Raw genomic sequence first — 19,282 nt, forward strand, 5'->3', positions numbered from 1 at the left:
TTTGTAATATATACTGTAATATGTATATGTTTAGTTTATTTGTATTACTGTATAATGTCCATTAATGTACGTTTATTTTTAGAAACCTAGAAACCTAAAATTTTTTAACGCTTTTTGTTTATGACTAAACATAGTTAGAAATAATATAAGAGATTGAAAAATCCTTTGCCATTTTTATTTTGCTGAAAAATTGCTGTCTTGTTTGCAAAATTTTACATATTATATATATTTGAGTTTTTCAGGCTCTTTGCATTGGCGAAGTGTGAACCGAATAAAAAATCCGAGGCAACCGAGGTACGTGGCATACAATATTTAAAGTAAACGTCGAGTTTGGATGTGCACGATTCTTCTATAAATAAAATATAGTTTATATATGTTGTGCCGCAAGGATTTTGTTTCTGTAGTGCAGTACACAGTTTTGGCTCACCAAATAAAATTACCATAACTGGACCAGATGGCCCTACGTATATTTTTGGATGGTTCTTACCAAGGGTACCTAAATATCGATGCACATGGCCTCCCTACTTAGCTGCAGGAAAAACTGTCAGTTCCTGTATGAGACTTGATAGCGCTCTATCGTTCAAGGAGTCAACAGGTATCGTTCCTCTGGCTTTGTTTAATTTTCCCTGCCTTTTTATTAGACACGGGTATCTTAATTGCAATTTCGAAAATTATCAAATCATTCTAAAAATTCGAAACAAAACAGAGGATTAAAAAATTTATTATTTAAATGAAACATTATGGAAATAATGCGTATTTATATTATTATAGGTATTTATACATCGGTTTTTATATGGTTTTTTGTTTGTTAACTTGATCTTGTCAACTAAATTGATTATTTCTAAATAATCGACTGCTTGATTCTCAAACTTCCGACGTTTTTGCCAACACATCCTATGTGTATATAATTTAAACTAGATTATGCCGTAATTAGTCACGGCTAAAGTAGAACACGAAACAACTTTGAGAGGTTCCTCTGTGTAGCTTTCAATAATGGATGTTTCGTAAGTTTCATTTCATGGCTGCTAGGATATCATCTTAATGAATGTCATGTAACCTACGGTAAAATGATAACCATATAGGCATCTACTGATTGCACGGTATCCTGTTGGGGCAAAGTGTATACAACCTTTGTTTCGAATTTCAGCGTTTAGAACCTTACATTCAATTGCACCATAATTACAAAGATATCATGATTTTATAAATTATATATTTATCTAGTAATGAATTACTTTAACGCAAATTTGTGGAGTTAGATTTTTAATCCTTGTTTATATACAACATTAATTTAATAATATTAATTATGATACTTTATTTAAGATACTTTTCATGGATTGAAGTATTTATATTGAAGATCTTGATAGACCCCATAAAAATTAACAAAATCATTAAAGTTATGATTAATTTCACAACATGTGTTTCATATTAATTTAACTAGATATACTTGAGAGTAATTAATAAATATTAAAAAGGAAAGAACACTTCATTCTTTCTTTCGATTTATTTTTCTTCCTAACATTTTTTATTTTTTATTTTAAAGTCACAATAAAATTTGAAATACATCATATGATTCCAGGATAGATACCTATGTCTTATTTCAGGACATTGGCTTTTCACCCTTTTGAAACCATGACCCGAGCCAAAGTCTACCCACCCACTTCCGTTTATCGCGCAGACGCAACCGACTGTTCGACATGATGTGATCCGCATGTATATTACACTCGAAATCTCGTTTCCCCCGGTCACATACGGGAGAAAAGCGTTAAACGATCAAAATGCAATTTGCGGTAAATACGGTTCGAGTAGAGGGAAATGAATACTGCACCGTAGATCACGTTTTCCAATACTCATTTAGTTTGTGTTTTCCACTTATAAGGAAATTACCTCAGTTTTGGAGCTTAGGTTTTAGCGAAATGGAAACAACAAAGAAATGTATATTATGTTGCGAACGAAGTGTTTTTTACTCGATTATCAATTATTTATACTTAAAAAATAACTATAGAAGTAGATATTATTCATTATGTCTATTTCAACTTCAAACAAATATTGTCAAAAAAATCCAATAAAAAATTCAGTTGATCGTTTTCCATATAATCTGAGATATAATATTAGTAATAATAGTAATATTTGATATTTTCTCCAGGGAATTAAATATGAGGAAAAACAATATAAAAATAAATTCTTACGGATATGAACGAAAGGATCTGAAAGCGTATATCATATAAATGTTTCGGATCCAATTTCATCGACACGGTCAATTTGGAAATCAATAAAGGGACTTAAATATTTATCGATTTTCGGAGTGTACCACCGCTAAGAAGATTGACACTGTGGTCGAAAATTTTATGAGTTCCTCACATCCTGCCAGCGTGTTCTGAGCAATCATGTCTGTGCAAATACCACGTCCCGTGATGGCGTTAAGCTTTACGACGTTAAACCTCGTAAGGAGTTACGATCATGTATACTATGTAGGGTTCAAAAGCTTATAGAAATCCCATGATACAAAATAGCACTGTAGTAAAGCAATAAATATATCGCCATTTTAATTTTGTTTTATTTTTCTGGTCAATGTTTATTGTATTACATACACTAATCTGATTTTTATGTTCTGCGATATAATGTGTGGAGTTCTCAGCTTAACGTTTACATCTTACGCTAACATCTTTTCTACAGAGCTTAATAAACAAAGAAACTTTTAATTTCACGTTATTTTTCTGTTTAGTCAGTGCAATATTTATTACTGGACTGTACATGTTTATGCAAATCCAAATTTTAATGAGTATAGTTAAAGGAATAGAACCTAAGCAGAGATTTGTTTTGCCATTAAATATTATCACAATCACTATACTTTGAATACCTTAAATATTTCTGCATACTATATGCATTCCATGTAGTTTTGGATCTTGCAATTTTCCATAAATGCATAAGCAGCCGCCACCTATCCATTACTTTTTATATTCTTCAATTTGACTTCTACATCATGTATAATAATTATGTAGTATTAAGTTATATATCATTTTTATAAGATCGGATAAACGAAGAATGAGATGAATTTAAAATTAATGAGATGATTGAAAGTTTCCTCTTTTTTCAAAAAATTAGAAAAAAGTAATGTAATAATACATCAGAAAACTTCAAATATTTGAATATTTGAAGGTAGTTCTTTCACATTGGTAACTATCGCCGACATTCTAACTGACAATTACTCCAAGAATATGACTATGAAACACTGAAGATGGTGCTGTCCAAAGATTTGAGCGAACTTCCTGTCTCCTGACAACGTTATTACGTTTTAGCGGCTTGTGAAATTCGTTCCCGGAAATTCTATTTCAAGAAGACCGTGTTAATAGCAGCTATTCGAAAAAGAACATCCTCGTCCTACTTAAATCACAAAATTGTCTAGTTTACGGTACTCTATTAATATCGCTGCTTTGAAACATTTTTATTCTTAGATATGTCGCTGTTTCTAAAATGAACTGAAAACTCCAAATATTTAACGTTAAGAGATTTATTTGTTGACTAACGAATTAGAAATTCCTTCGAACTACAAGTAATGGAGGTATAAATGGAGCAAATCTCTTTCTCGTTTACGATATTCTGCCTCGAATTCGGCGATCAAAAATTCGTTGCAAGAAATACCATCTGTTGAAAACTGTATTATGTAAATCATAATTCCTGAGTGACAGATGGTGCATCGACGTCATAGATCACGATACATCTAAGGATTTATGCGACCATCTATCTCCGTGTAGCATTATGAAACTTCACGTGGTCACTAAGGCAACAACTTTCATTGATGAAACAGTAATAAATAAAAATGCAAAATAAAAAGCTCATCCTTTACTACACACGTGCCCTGTATATATCCTTTTGGAAATTTTGGAAAATCAAATTTATTATTCAATAAAAGATATCAATGCAGACACACACACACACACACACACACATACATATTTTAATACTTCTTCTAAACTTAATTAAGGAACGCGATGTATAGAAAATTTATAAATTGGAAAATATATCAGACCAATTGAACCTAAGATAAATTAGGTACGTTTAAAAATATTTCTCTATAATCTTCTTAAATTATTGGAAGTTCTTGTCTATGAGCTTTGGTTTCTTAATTGTTCTTTAAGATGATATTAGACAAAGAATAGTCCAACCAAGAATATTTATGAAATGTCATGTGGTAATTAACCATTTTGCTTTATAGATAGCACATAGCATCTTGTAATATATACATTGGATTGTAAAGATATGTATCATTTCATATATTTGATTCAAATGTTTTACAACAAATCATTGTCATAGTTGCAAGTCTCGTATTTACTTTTTCTGTTAAAAACTTCTATTGAAGCTCTTTCTGTGTACTACCATTTAATTCTGGCAAAAAATTTTCCTGATTTATAAATGAATATGTATTAATTCATATAGTAGTACATACATTATTAGTATATAGAGTATCTGAGATGAATAGTTCAGAATAAAAGATGAAAATATAATCTATACAAACTGATCATTAACGAGATTACTAACCTCATTTAACAGTTTTTATATGATACTCATTTATAGTTTCACACACGAGTATCATTTTACCTATATAATTAAATTGTAAAATTTAAAATTGATATCACTTACGTGCAAACACATCAACTGCAGCGACACTTTTCTTCTTTTCTCGCTAAGTACCTTTTTAATTTGTTGTAGACATACACACACATTTTTAGGTAAGTGCTTTCATATTACTTTTTCTTATCACAAACAAATTTAAGCTTCTCACATTCCAATCTAGCACCACCATACATAAGATCAACGAAAGGGTTAAGTGTTAAAGTAAATGCAGTAGCAGTAACTCGTACCAATCGTTGACCAGTGGTCAAGATTTACGAGGTCATGATCATCTTTGTCGAAGAGCACGGCTTCCGAGATAAACGCAGATCGTCGAAGCGGTAGGCAAGCGCTGATTGGCTAACGGAGAGCGCGCGGGTGCGTACAACTCTGACGTCACGCTTCGCCCAGTTTGAAATCGTCCCGGCCGTCAGTCGCGCGCCGAACGTCGAACCGAATGCATGTGGTGTTCCTCATTTTTTGTCTGTTGCCTTTTCGATTACTTTTCTAAACATCGTCGCAATTCGCTCATCATTTGTTCACGAATCGTCAGTGAGAAAAAACCAATGAAAAAGTGACGCTCGACTTTATCGGCCGGTTTCATAGTGTACAGTGTCAGTGCGAGAGTTTAATATTTATTGTCGGATATTCTCCGCTGCTAACTCGACTCGATTCGATCGTCGTTGATGATCGTGTGCAACGAAAAGAAAGACGTTCTTCCACTGCTCGAATCTACTTTGTTTTCACGCACAATTGACAGCATGCGTTTGAGTGATGGTGGATAGCATTTCTCCGACAAACATGTGTCAGTGAAACGACGTTCGCTCGGGAGACCACGTGACCAGTGTTGGAAGGTTATGTGAACAGCGTCTTTACAGAAATCGCGACACTCTGATCTATCGAACATCGATACTCACACGTTATGTGTTAATCGACGTATGACATCGACATTTCGAATTAGTCAGCAATCGCCATTATAAGTAACGGTTAATTCGTTCTTGTGTTTTATTGAAATTGTATTAACGAACTGAATGAGATTACATTAGTTTGTGATACGGTGTATGTGTTGAAAATTTCACTAATTTTATGCTTAATATGCTGACACGGTGAAACGGACCGGCTCGATACTCAAGGTCGTCGATTTGAATTCGACGAATTTGCGATCGTCCTTCGACGCGTGATTTTCTTCTGTTTACGCGCTACGTTTATACTTTTGTTCCTTTGAAAGTGTCCAACTTGACTTAATTCTCGCTCGTCGGTAAGAAAGCGCTTGTGATGTGCTGGTGTTTGTGTCGCGTCGACTGAGAGCTTACACGGTGTGCGCCGAATGTCAAGACGATAATTGGTGCTGTCTTGAGGTCGAGTGACTCGTGTCATCATGTTGACGATTGTTTTGCTGCTCCTTTTGGGTCAACCGGTTATACCGGCGGACTACTTGGGTGAGTTTATTTCTGATATTTTTTGCTAACCTTTGCTGAAAGCTTTCGGTTAAGTATAATAATATTAAACTAACTAAAATTACTAAATGTGAGGTGTGAAACGTTATTATACAAATGTATCGTACGTGTAAAGCGCTTAATACCGCTACGAACCTCGAATTTTATATTTCAATCTTATACTCATTCTAGGAAACAAAAGGAATTTGTAATGGGTTTCAAAAGATGTTTAACGTAAAATTAATACGAGAAAAGAAGTTTTAGTTCATTCTCCCTAGTGTCTGATATAAACGCGTAACAAGTTAAATTGAATAATGACAATGATATATCATATATTATACTTAAACAATTCAGTTTCACTTTTTGCTGGCAATTTTGAAATCTCAATTTCTTTTTTCATTTTATTCCATTTTTACGTACAAACGAAGTATGAATTACGAAACGCTATGAATTTTAATCAGATCGAAGTTTTACTACCGTCTTAAAATGGTATCGTAAAGAAATTTCCAAGCTTAAGCTTTCTTGTTCATATTGTGAAAAGATGTCTCAATATTCCAATCCCCGTATTTGGTTCGGCAATCTGGTCCAACTAACTGCGTTAAATCCTACGCATTTTTTATGTCTTTTCGTTGAAACATCGTGAATGACATCATAGGTGCGGCATTTTTCTTTCATGGGATTCTGTAAACTGTCAACACATGTAAAGCAGACGCTGCATTGACAAAAAGGGTTGAAAATAAAAAGTGATGCAACTAAATATGTTTCTTATTTAGAAAAAAAATTTATGTTAAATATTATCAAGAATATCGAAAAATATTTGCAAATAATCGCAAAATAATCGAAAATACACGTTATTTCGGTAAATAATATTCTCCGGATGTCTTTTGCCTTTTTATTAATAGAGAAACATGTAATAATGTATACGAGTACAGCATATTCATAAATTTTTCCTTGCTGAGACAAACGTTTATGTAAATCGTTATTTCAAGTTCTGTAATGTATTTAATATGTATATTAGTCAGAACGCCACCGATCTATTCGATGAGATAAATGCTGAAACTAGTCAAATAATTCTGCATTGCGTTAGAAGCGTAATTTAATAGATATGGACAATCTATTTCTAAAATATAAAATTGATATTTATACGTTATTACGATAAATTGTATTATCTGTTAAATTAATTTTGAAATTTCTAAATTAGAGTTAATAGGAAATATGAAAGCAAAGAAGTACATTATTGTCGAATAAAATAGATATTTCCAGAAATAGTTTGCAGAGTCAATATCATAAGTGAAAATTTCAAAGATACGTTTCATCAGTTTTATTTATATCGCATGGAATCAATTAATAAATTACCTTTGCATAAAATAGATATTTTCTGAAATTAAAATATAGTCTATCATATAAATATTCATTTCATCATTTTTTTTATCCACCTCTGTATATTTTAAATTTGTAATGAACAAAACAAGTTGCTAGTTAAAATCTATGCCATTGAAGTAACATGTTTTTTTTTTTCCTTAGCAGAAATTGCGTTTAATCACATGTCTCTGCCTTTATCTCTCGAGGAAATCTAAGTACGACCGTCTACAATAATTAATGTAATCGCTTGATGAAGTTAAAGTTGCAATGCTAGCACCATGCATATATAAGTACGTCTGTGATACTAGCATTTTCACGCATATTAAACTTGCTACGTCAGAAGTGTTTTGCTTCAAGACAATATACTCCAGATATAGGATCAGCATTCTAATATAAATTAGTTTACTTTCTGTGCATCACATTATTTCATGCAAATTTTGTAACGTAGTCTTGTTCTATAAATTTTCGAATATTCTCATCGATAACAGGAATGCAATAACGAGAACGAGCATCGAAGATCTTATGAAACATCGTTAAAATTTCACGAAGTAACAGAAATTCGTTTCGAATAGAAAGGTTTCGTATAAAAGACGTGTTTTCTGATAGTTCTGCTAACTTAAAAGCAATCTCCGAGAGATTGCAGTTTATTACGTAAAGTCTTTTGCATTTGTTTCGTCGTATCGGACAGTTTGTAAGGAAACTTAAATGAATGTTAAAGACATGGAAGAGCGATGTAATATCGAACTGTACAACATTTGTGGAGTAAGTTGGAAGTCGCATCAATTGCTTCTGCTTCGTTTTATTGTTACTTCTCATCCAATTTTATTTTAATTCTATCTTAGTTGTGCCCTGCTTTTATGTTACAATTTTAATTACGAAACTCGTGAAACGTGTTAATTTCCTGAAACATTTATTCGAATATAATTTCTTAATTTCTCTGATTTGATAAATCTGAGTGAAAAACGGACTTTTTGGCAGACAAACAAACATATATGTATAAATACTGCTTGTATACAATAATATTCTAAGTAAAAATCAAATGCTACTAAGGAGATTATGTATTATAGTAAACAATTTTCTATTGCGATATTCTTCAAATCATCTTTAATATAAATGAGTCAATGATTTCTTATTTTATTTATTTTTAAATAATATTTTTTAAATCAGTTTTTTCTTATTTCGTATTCAAACAATCGAATCAACTTATGGTTATGTTTATCCCATTAGTTGCTTGTCAAACATTCTATGCATATACTTAATATGATTAGGTGAACGCTGTGTAAGTAAGTAAGTGTTGCAGTTAGATCATAGTTGAATCACGTTACAGTAATGCAAAATGAAAGGCGAAGAATTCTCCTGCGTAGCAATAGTCGAATAAGGTTTAGTTGGTTATCGATACTGTTCATAACTCTTGAAAAGGTAGACGGAAATAGGAGTTAGCGCATCAAGCACTTATAATCAACGTTTTTTATTTCACCGGGTCAAACAGTTAAACGATAAAGATCCTTTTTGTAGATCAATGAATAATGGATAACGATCGCTGAATGTCTGCGAAACGGAACTCCATAAAGATTCCTGGAAGTGATTATGCAAAATAGTTGGATACCTCTTACTGTAGGATATGCTGTTTATTAGATAGTAATAAATCATGAATTTTTTGACTTGTGGGATATTGTATAGCAGTAGCGTTCCATAGAGTTCTTCAATATTACCAATTAAGCATCTGTTTTTTGCTATGAATTGAATCACTCTATAAGATTACTAGATGTAGAAGAGATTTCAAACTCCTAGTTTTATACTCTATTCATTAATTTAAATTCATGTCTGACCATCCTTTTAGTATACTCACAGTCTCGACATTTAACTTATGACGTTTAGTATTTCCATATAACTGAAAAAATAGTCATATAGAAAAAGTAGTCATATAGACAATGTCAACCAGTAAAATGGATCTGGCGTTTTCTATGCATTTCGAACAGATTTCTTGAAACTACTATTTCTATTTGTATTATTAGGAGAACAAAATGGACCACACGTAGTTCAATAAAATAATATAAAACAAAAAAAATGTACATCTATTATTTCCTTATAAAACCAAAGGAACTTTTGGGACTACCTAATACTTCTCTAGTGATCCAACGATATATACAAAATTATATCAAGGGCTTTTTAAATCAATTTTTGGTACTAAAATAATTTGTAAGAAACTCGAGGTTCAAAAATAGTAAGAAATTTTGAATCGAAACAACCAGAAAATGGGAATAATACCGTTTTTCTACACCTAATAAATTGACCAATTATTGTTACGAAGAAAGTACGAATATATGTTCGGTTCACGTTACCGGGGTGTATCCCGATTCCATTTCGTTCTGGGCGAAAAATAAATCGTTCGGAGCATCGAGCGCTCCATCCACCATTGTAGAAGATGAACAGCTCCATTCGCGAGAAACAGAAGCCGCCGGAACCCGAAGTTCGCGTCCATTTTCCGCGATTCCAACGAACTTGCATCGATCCGAGCTACTTGGAGTAATACGGATACCAGGGTTACATGGTCGAAACTCGATGCGCGATCTAACAAAGTCGACTGAATGTTCGTCGAACGAAAAACTCGGGCAAACTCGTCGAGAAGACTCCAGGAGCAGTGAATGGAAACGAAATAAGAATAATGAAAATAAGGGGGGAACTGTTCGGAGGAGAGTAGTTTGCCACTCGGTTTGCAGAGAAGGACGAATAGTCAGCGAAAGAAGTGTGTAATTATCCTCGTAAATCCATCGGACATTTCGCAAAAGGGAGGGAAGAAAGCGAACCGTAAAACCGGGACGAATAAATGAAGAATCTAACGGACACTTTCACGCCCTTTGGACAGCACTTTGTCGATAGCCGAGTTGGTTGGATCGCTCGTAAATTCTTATTATAATTGGCATGATTGTAGCCACGGGAATTCTGATTGGCTGGCATAGCCAAGCTATTCGCTAGTTTGAAAAGTTACCGCCATCTCCATAAATCGTTTCTGGTGACGGTGGACGACTGTGGAGTCTCGCGTGGTTGGAACTCGTGAAAATGGGGTTGAAATCCAAAAAAAAAAGAAGATTGGAAAATAAAAAAGGGAGGAAGACAGGAAGGAAAGTTGGAATAGAGGGTAGAAAAGGATTTTAATGTTGGAATGATGGATTTTCTTTCATTGTCGCGAAATAGGCTTCTGTTGGAAACTAGTCTAGTTCGTTGCAACGTCTGCAGTTGACTACAGAACGCTAACAGTCTCGTTAAGATCGCATCTCGCCGTAATACCAGAGTTGATATTTTACAGTAGATAAATTACGCTGATACCAGGGAAGATGGGATAGCAATTTTTTGCCGGCTACTAGGGGATAAATCGGTGCTGGATTGCGGGAGTAGATCTTGCTTTATAAACTCGCTGATATGTTTACGACCAAACGATGAATATGTTTTGATCGTTATGGGAGAAACGAAAGCCAATGGAACTTGAGCATGATGTCTTGCTGATTTGAGCCGACGATTCTGAGTGTCATAGAACTTACGGGTTTTTGATTGTAGTTTGTGATTTTGGTTTTTAATTGCTTCGATTGTTACCACATTTTTATTTAGAGGAAAATATTTCATGTTATGTAGTTCATTAAAGAAAATTACAAATTGGTAATTTTGATCAAAGCTATGGAAATATTGATTCTTTCCCTGATTATTTTACATCCCGTAAATTTTCTGGTACATTCACCCTACAGTTCTTTCTCGTGGTTATTCCGTAGGAACACTGAATCGTGACCGAATTTCGTTACAAAATTACTTCTCGTAGTCGCATTTATGTACGTGTTCGTTCTATCGCGGTGTTTTCCGTATGTGTTGATTGTTTAATTATTAAAAATGAGGTCGTGTATTGCGGAAGCACGCACCTCTATGCATGCTTTGTGAAGAAACAATACCCATTCGTCCATAATTCACCGTCATAGAAGGAAAACCAGAAACGACGCTATTTTCACGTATTTCTCAAAATGACTTATTTTTCGGACCAATGCTATACGCGTACTGTAAACGGTGTATTATATTTACGACAAATCCAGTCTCCCAGTATGGCGATATAAAAAAACAAAAATCTTCGTTTCTGCTGTTGTTTTTCTTCCAATATTTTTTCAACACATCCCGCCGGCACTATCAACATGTATCGTCTGCAAATATTTTTATTAGCTGTTTTGATTTTACCTGTCTGCTGGTGTTACCACGGTTGTCCATAGAATCAATTCGATTGAAATTACTAAGCTTGATGAAATTCTTGGAAACAAGGATTAAATTACTCGAAACTTAATAATTTTATAATTAATGACTCTGTGACACAATCATCTATGTTATATTCTAATTTCATAATTAATGATATATGACACACAATATTTTGTAACTTCAAAATATTATAAAATATTCTATTAAACGCACATATGTTTAGATACTCTTGTAAAAGAGTATATATTATTTGCGAACTATTCTAATACAAACATACCTAATATCACAATCTCAATCTTCTTTCCCACTAACTGACGCCGCACTGCACTTGCTACACATAATCGATCCGATTCTCTCAATAGCCACTACCAATAGTAAGTATTGGTAGAAAAAAAGGACTAAAGAGGAAGCAGGAAGAATGAGAAGAGAAACGTGTTCTCAACGTGTTACGAACTTCTCTGTGGAAGTGGCCGTTTGCCTTGTGCGTTCTTTTTTGGGGGAAGAAAACTTGCCGAACGGCAGAGAGTAGCTCGTTTTCAAGCTTTTCCATTTCCACTTCACTCTGTCGACTGTTTCACGACTCCCCGATTCAGCGAGTCGCGCAGCTTGCCATGGGTTTAGCGTTCTATGCTTCGCGGAAGTGCATTTACCTATTGTTCAGCTCGCTCGTCTTTCGTTGGGATTTCAAGAATCGACCAATCTTCGCATCTGCTCGTGTGTAAATTTTCTTCCTGTGTGCCACGTATCGAATTCATATTCGAGAGTATAATCGGATGTAGCTGATATTTGAATCTGAAGCCGCAAGCCTCCTTTAATCTCAAACATTTTTTTGACGTCATGATTTGAAAATACTGCTTTTTGTTTTTAGACGTTATAGTTCGTAAGATTCTTGTCGAGCTTTCGTAAGTATGCGTTGTTAGAATGATATTTAGAAGGATATTTGTAAGATCATTCGTATATATGCACCTCAAGAAATGAAACTATTTCTTGAAGATAATAAAAGAAATTTATAATAGAAATGTTATGTATTCGCTTTCTAGATATTAGTTATTTGTTATTTGTTTGAATATTTTCTATAAAATTTGAGTCTATCGAAGCTTCGTTCTATATTCCCAATTTTCACATATCATACGATATTCTTCACACACACAAATATTTTTCACATGTACAATATTCCGATGACGTGAATGCAAACGATTAATAATTTTAAAACGTACAATTTCATTAGCTGTGCAGGGTAACGAAATAATATATATATATTAAATTATATAAAATGAAGTGAGCGAACCTCCCGGTATACGTATGGCATTCCTCTGATACCTGCATCTGTTTTCGTGCGAATTTGTGACTAAAATTGGATGCTGCATCAGACTGATAAATCATATTCGTCCTTATCAAAACGGTAATCACATAAACTGGCGTACAGTGCCGCTCCGATACGTTTCATTTTCCTCGTTCGGTTCAGACGTCTAATAATTTCATATCTGGCGTGAAATCACTCAAATGGAGATATTAAAACACGAAGTGTATAATATCAATAGCAAGCTGATTTATTATTATTCTTTTAATTTTTGAGAACGTTTGTAGTAAGAAGATAGAAAGTAGGAATATAAAGAACTTCAAACATACTTCTTTGTAATTATCTATTACGCGGTACATTTTATGTACTTAAACGTAATTAGAACTGTATCACGCGTGGAATTTTTCGATTGTATTTCTCCAACAGTCGACTAATTTTTCGAGCTTCGCGAAACAAGCGTTTAAAGTTTTAGCGCATTTCATGAAGAGGAAAATTACTTTAACGTTGAAGGGAATTCGCTGTTATTTAGCCAGAATTCTATCGCTGGTGATATAATTCAACTTTATACGAAATATTGGATTGGTCTTGAAAATGTATATAAATTACATATACCTAGAATACATGAAACTATATAAAATATTTAAAGTAAATTACTCATTATAATATTTAGTATATAAAACGAGTCTCTACTCGTGTTCCATTTCTATAATTTTATTTATGGTAGCATAATTCGCATAGACATCCGTACAATGAAAAATCGATATTATTTTCCCATTGAATAAATATATGTATCGCTTTGAAGTATATAACGATTTAAATTATATATTCCAAATTTATCCAATAAAAGTATAATCATACAACCGTCGTACATACGCATTCATCGTACTTGTTACAATCGAACGATGCAACGTTGTTCGATATGCCTTAACGACAAGAATATCAATGCTGTCCAAAGGATAATTGTATAAATTAGCTGAATCGCAGATGGCACGGTACTGTTTACGTTGCAAAGCAGCAGATTTCGAAGTGAATTTCAGCTCGTTCGATTTGCAGTCTAGTTAATAGATGTGAAATTATCCGAACGCGGAGTCGCACATTGCTCGGCCGTCGCATTTATTGGTTGCGATTGATGAGATGGGCTCCGTAATACGTGGATAACTTCGCGAATGAAGCGTGCATCGTGTGTCCCCGGGACTGATTATCAATTGTCAGTTCCCAATTGTTGTTCTATGATCGATTGCGTATCGGCTGTAACTGAAATGGTTATAATAATCCGTTAATGACACAGCTGCACGCATAAATCCTGTTTGATTGCGATTTAATTTAAGAGGCCTTGTGACAGAAGTCTAAATAATTTTGGTGATAAAGTTAAACGAAGCTCGTTTTTCGTTTACGAAATTATTATTACACATATCTCTGCGGTATTCGATTGTAAATGCATACGTTTGTTTTTTATTTGATTGAAAATGTTGTACATGAATTTTTAATTGGAAATACTGTACATGGCTTTCTGAATTTTTGGATATCTAAATAATAATTTAATGTTATTTATATCTCAATTTTTTTTAAGAATTTAAAGGAACTACCAACTATGTCGTAAGATCTACTAAAACTTTTTGGTACTGATATAACTTTTCGTCTATAAATATCTTTTACCTTTATATCGACCACTCGTTTCAATTTCATCAACCGTACTTTGTCTCCTGAACTTTTCTCCTTCAGCTTTCTTCGGTTTATCTTCGATGTACTCATTTCATCCGTTTGAACACGCTTGTCTGTGGTTTTGTCCAAGTTTCCACCCTCTAATACAATTCTCTATTTCTTCGATGTCGTGTCGTCGACCTTGTTTTCATTATTCGCGACTTTTTTCCTTGCTACACTGTCTATACTACTGTCTTATCTATTTTTATTTCTCTCTAGGTATCACGACCTTGTGATTTTTTCCCAGAGGAAGAAAAAACGGTTGCCTTGTTGCTCCTTTTTCTTCTTGACAATCGCGTTTCTCTAACGTACCGGCTGCAGACAATGAAATTTTTGAGCCGAATACCTGCCACGTTTATTAAATTTCCTTCCTCATTTCCACGACTGATAATTGTGATCATGCACGGGTTTAAATCAGTCAATCCTGTGATCTTTTATTATTATGTTTTGTACTGATTATTTCTTATTTTATCTATGCTCGTAATTAGCATATACAAATTTTTACGAACAACATAATGCTTTTGCTCCGAACACTAGTTCTTATCCAAATCAGCAGCATTCAAATGACAAATAATCTATGTGGCAAAATGAACATAAATGCGTTTTCTATTTCCATTGAAAGACATTCTCACTTTTGGCATTTACATCGCTTACTAAATATTTCAACTTCTCGTTTCTGACCATATTTTTCGAACCAATTTCGATTACAAATGCGATATTAAAGCACAGCTTTATTCTCATTTGTTCGATTATTATTTCCATAATGGCCAATATCCGATTAATCAGATTTATTGCAACCAGTTAAAGTTCAAAATCCTATTTGCTATAATGACCAGAAATTTCCGACGGAAATTAAAAGTATCTCGTTGCGTGGTCATTTCAACACTTAATTGCTATTAGAGTTTGGATAGAGTCATAAAATATGAGTCTGCAATGTTTTATTTTCATTGGATTGTTTGCATTCAATGCATTAACACTACATTTTCTGTTCAATTTTGGTCGCAAATAGTGACCTGAAATCCCGAATTCTTTAAAGAATGTCTATAATGATAGAAATATTTGTTGGCTTTCTATCAAAAAATAAAATAAAGAATGGACGGAAAGTTCTTCGTAAAAGGGGAATAGTAAAATAAATATTGAATTATGCTCCTATCTTTATAGTAGCACAAAATATTTGTGCGTGTTTCTCGAGTTTCGCAGCATCATTTAAGCTTGGAATTTTTAAATATGGAGAAGAACGACAGAAAGAAAGAATAAATTGATTTCTACTTTTAAATGAATCTCCATAAAACAAAAAACTTCACTTTACTCAAATATTTCTAATAAATTATGTTAGCTATATAGTTTAAGTTATGTTACATACCTAATCGCATACATTAAATCATTAGTCAGTAATATTTTGTCTCCTTTAGCTTTTGGGAATTCTCAAAGGTTTCAGATCTCCACCATTCTGGATTCTGTCCTTACCTATCTAAAATTTCTGCTGTCTCGGCAAAACGTTTCCATATGTGTCGCTTAGTCGTGTTGGGAACACGTGCATCAGTCACGAGAATTCCGTTTTACGGTCTGAATGTATCCCTCTGGACAATACTCGAAGGACTAATTTTATTGCCCGTGAATACCGCCCACCACACAGGCTACGCCGTAATTCGTCGCGGTTCTACGTTTGTGTTCAGGTAGCCCGTCGAAAGTCTAAAAACCATTTACACAATGATATAAAGGAAAAGAGGCATCGTCCGCGTGGTCGTACTATAAAGAAAATTTTATTTCTGGTTGGTATAACGTGGACGGAAATTAACTGGAGTCCCACTTAAGGATCTCTCGCTTTGCTTCGTTCTAAAGGGTGTAGAAGTGTTCCTCAGCTCGAAACTATCGTATCACAATTTAAAAAATAGCCGACCCGTGAAACGCCTCCAGGTTCCACGTACTCTATGTCGGGTGGTGTACGCTTCTTCTTTCCAGGGCACTTTGAGTGGCTTGAAAAATTGTTAGCGCTAAAAGGCCAGAGCGGGCGGTCCCTCTCGTGCCTGCTCGAAATCCACGCGGAATTCGTGTTGAATTCTCCGAGCGATCCCCGCAAAAAATCAACGAAAAATCCAAAATGCAAGGGACAGACGGACTCGTTGAGGTCTACGCTTTCTGGCAACCGGGCGAAAATGAAATTAAGAAACTACGGTGGCGTCACAGGCTGGTTTGGTTGGCTGACTGCTGGCCCATGGAAGCATATTACATTTCCACGTAGGAGGAGGTAGCCTGGAATACAGTAGGGAGATATATTGTAATAGCTGGCGCAGGAATGTCCTTAAAAGTCGTTGAATTTACATCTTGTAGTAGCGGGGCGCCAAGTTTCGCAGAATAAGGCGCATCTTGCAATGCCGGCCAATTGTCCTTGGGTTATTCATATTAGCCTTCTGCCCCTTTTCTCCGATTTTCTTCCCTTCTTTCTTTTCGTTCCGTTATTCTAGTTATTAACCCTGAACCCTGATGGGGCACAGTGGATTTCCGAGACAGGTTCGAGGATTTCTGTGGAATATCTTACCAGTAGATAATAGGAATATTAATCCTTTTGTGATTAAGCTTTTTAAATTTTTTAATTTTGTTTTTGTGTGTAGCTCTATTTTTGGTATTTGGTATGGGTGAGCTATGTGCAAAATTATCACAAGTATAAATGTAAAAGTAGAATCTCTATTTATTTGTTTCCTGGCCCTTCTTTAAATTTTAGTATTTAACTGTCGTATGTTGTTAACGTCTAAACATTTATGTACGTGTAATGCGTAAGGGAATTGAACAATTACAGGGATGATTTTTGTTGTGTATTATTAATAACATATTTTTGTGTTGAAGATAGTTTTTTAATGATGTGTTTCTATTAAAGGTAGCTGTCTGATAAAAACGTACAGAATTTAAGTAATATACAAAACATATAAAACATGAAAAGTAAAATAAAACATCTATATGTATTTTCTACTGCTTCCTTCTTGATAGAAATATGAAATTGTATAGATATTGCCAATCTATTATATAATTTACTGCAATCTATTATAGTATATATGTAATAACGTTATCGGGAAACAATACCGATTTTTACTAACTTCTTCGAAGCGACCGACATCGAAACAAGCCGTTCAATAAAAGCGACGTGTTCAGCGTGCTTCTGACCTGATCTGTCGTACGCTGCTCCACCAGAATTTAGGAATTAATCTAGCTAGTAATTCCATTAGTTCGGCAGATACGTTTAGGACTACTGTTACGGCTAGCCTTCTAATATTTATTCATACATAAAAACGACAAATAAAAAGTAACCATTGCAGTGTTTCCATGACACGTGAAATCGAAGCAATGTCCAAGAGCTCTTCCTTAAACGCTACGAATCGTTGTATAATATAAAAAGATATTTCGTGAGACAATCATTGGACTTTGTCAAATTTTCTCTGTTGGCTAAAAATATTAGAAATCACAGACGTGGAAGAGATTATTCAAGTTTTTAAGATTCACGAAAGAAATCAATGATCAAATGAAGGAATAAAATAGATATTTTAGGACGATACACGTTTTGTAAGAACGCTTTAAATTTCAACTTTATCGAAAAAATTTCACGCAATTTTATTATTGCTTTAATCTTTAGTATTATAGTTTAAATCTGCTTCTATCTTTCATTCAATAATAATTTTCGCATTAGTAAAAACTAATCCGAAGTTGTCAAAGCTGAAGTCATATTTTTGCACAAAATATTTATAACTTTAGATCGTATGCCCTGAACAAGATCCGAGATCTTCCTGCAGATATCTCAAATTACATATCTCATTTCCCAAAACATCCCTAAACTTTCTTGATCAATTTTACGACCGCGTTACATCATTTTTATCTGATACGTAAAACTAGAAACCTGCATCCTTTAGTTCGATAACTAATTTAGTAGGCTGGCTTTTAGTCGCGCATCTTGCGTCAACCTTTTTCATTCGATGGCCGCATAGGCAGAGCAAAGCTTCGAAGAGTTGTTCGCTTTCAGTCGAATCCGTGCATATTCGCGTACTTTCATTCAAAAGGATAACATTCAGCGGATTCTAGGGCGGTGGAAGAGACTAGTGGGTATATTAATGAGCTGAGGGTGTACACGTGTGTCGTTGTACAAGAGAGAAAGAGCAAAGACCCGTTACATGTCTGGGACTAAATAAATTACGGAAGATGTTTTTAGGAGTGGATGGAAACGGATTCTGGGTATCACTCGGCTGGCCCGGTTAGCGAAATAATTTAGTAGGGTGCATGGGACTCGTCTCTGCAGATTCACCGACTATAATGTGAACTTCATTACGACCTGGACAAAATCTCTGCTAATTATGCAAATGCTCGGAATCGCGCAGCCGAAGCATTCGCATTTTACGCTAGATATTCCTTGGTCACCTGCAACGCGTTTTCTAGATCTATTTTTTCTCGTGGATCTTTGAAGAAACGTATAGTGATATACCTAGTTACTTATAATTAAACTGCGGATTTTTATACAAACTCATATTTTCATGAAAATAGTTGGAAAGTGTCGTATTTTTTGTCCGTAACAGAAATTTGATATATATGAAATTGATATCTATGAAATAAAGAAAAAAGGGTAGAAACAGAGGAAATAGGGGAGAATCTTTAGTATCTGTCG

The 19,282-nt window shown here is 34.2% G+C and overlaps 1 protein-coding gene across 10 annotated transcripts in view; it reads left to right on the forward strand.

The window, feature by feature from the left end:
- The first annotated feature begins 5,060 nt into the window (after window positions 1-5,060).
- Window positions 5,061-19,282, forward strand: part of LOC122565710 (protein eva-1) — a 328,494-nt gene continuing 314,272 nt past the window's right edge. For all 10 annotated transcript variants that reach the window (XM_043722242.1, XM_043722330.1, XM_043722160.1 and 7 more), the window contains exon 1: window positions 5,061-6,047. Coding sequence is in view for 1 of the 10 variants with exons in the window: in XM_043722743.1 (XP_043578678.1) it covers window positions 5,987-6,047 (61 nt within the window). In the remaining 9 variants the exon portion in view is untranslated. The remainder of the gene's footprint in view (window positions 6,048-19,282) is intronic.

This window comes from Bombus pyrosoma, linkage group LG1, assembly GCF_014825855.1.
Source record: "Bombus pyrosoma isolate SC7728 linkage group LG1, ASM1482585v1, whole genome shotgun sequence".
NCBI classification, from domain to species: domain Eukaryota; kingdom Metazoa; phylum Arthropoda; class Insecta; order Hymenoptera; family Apidae; genus Bombus; species Bombus pyrosoma.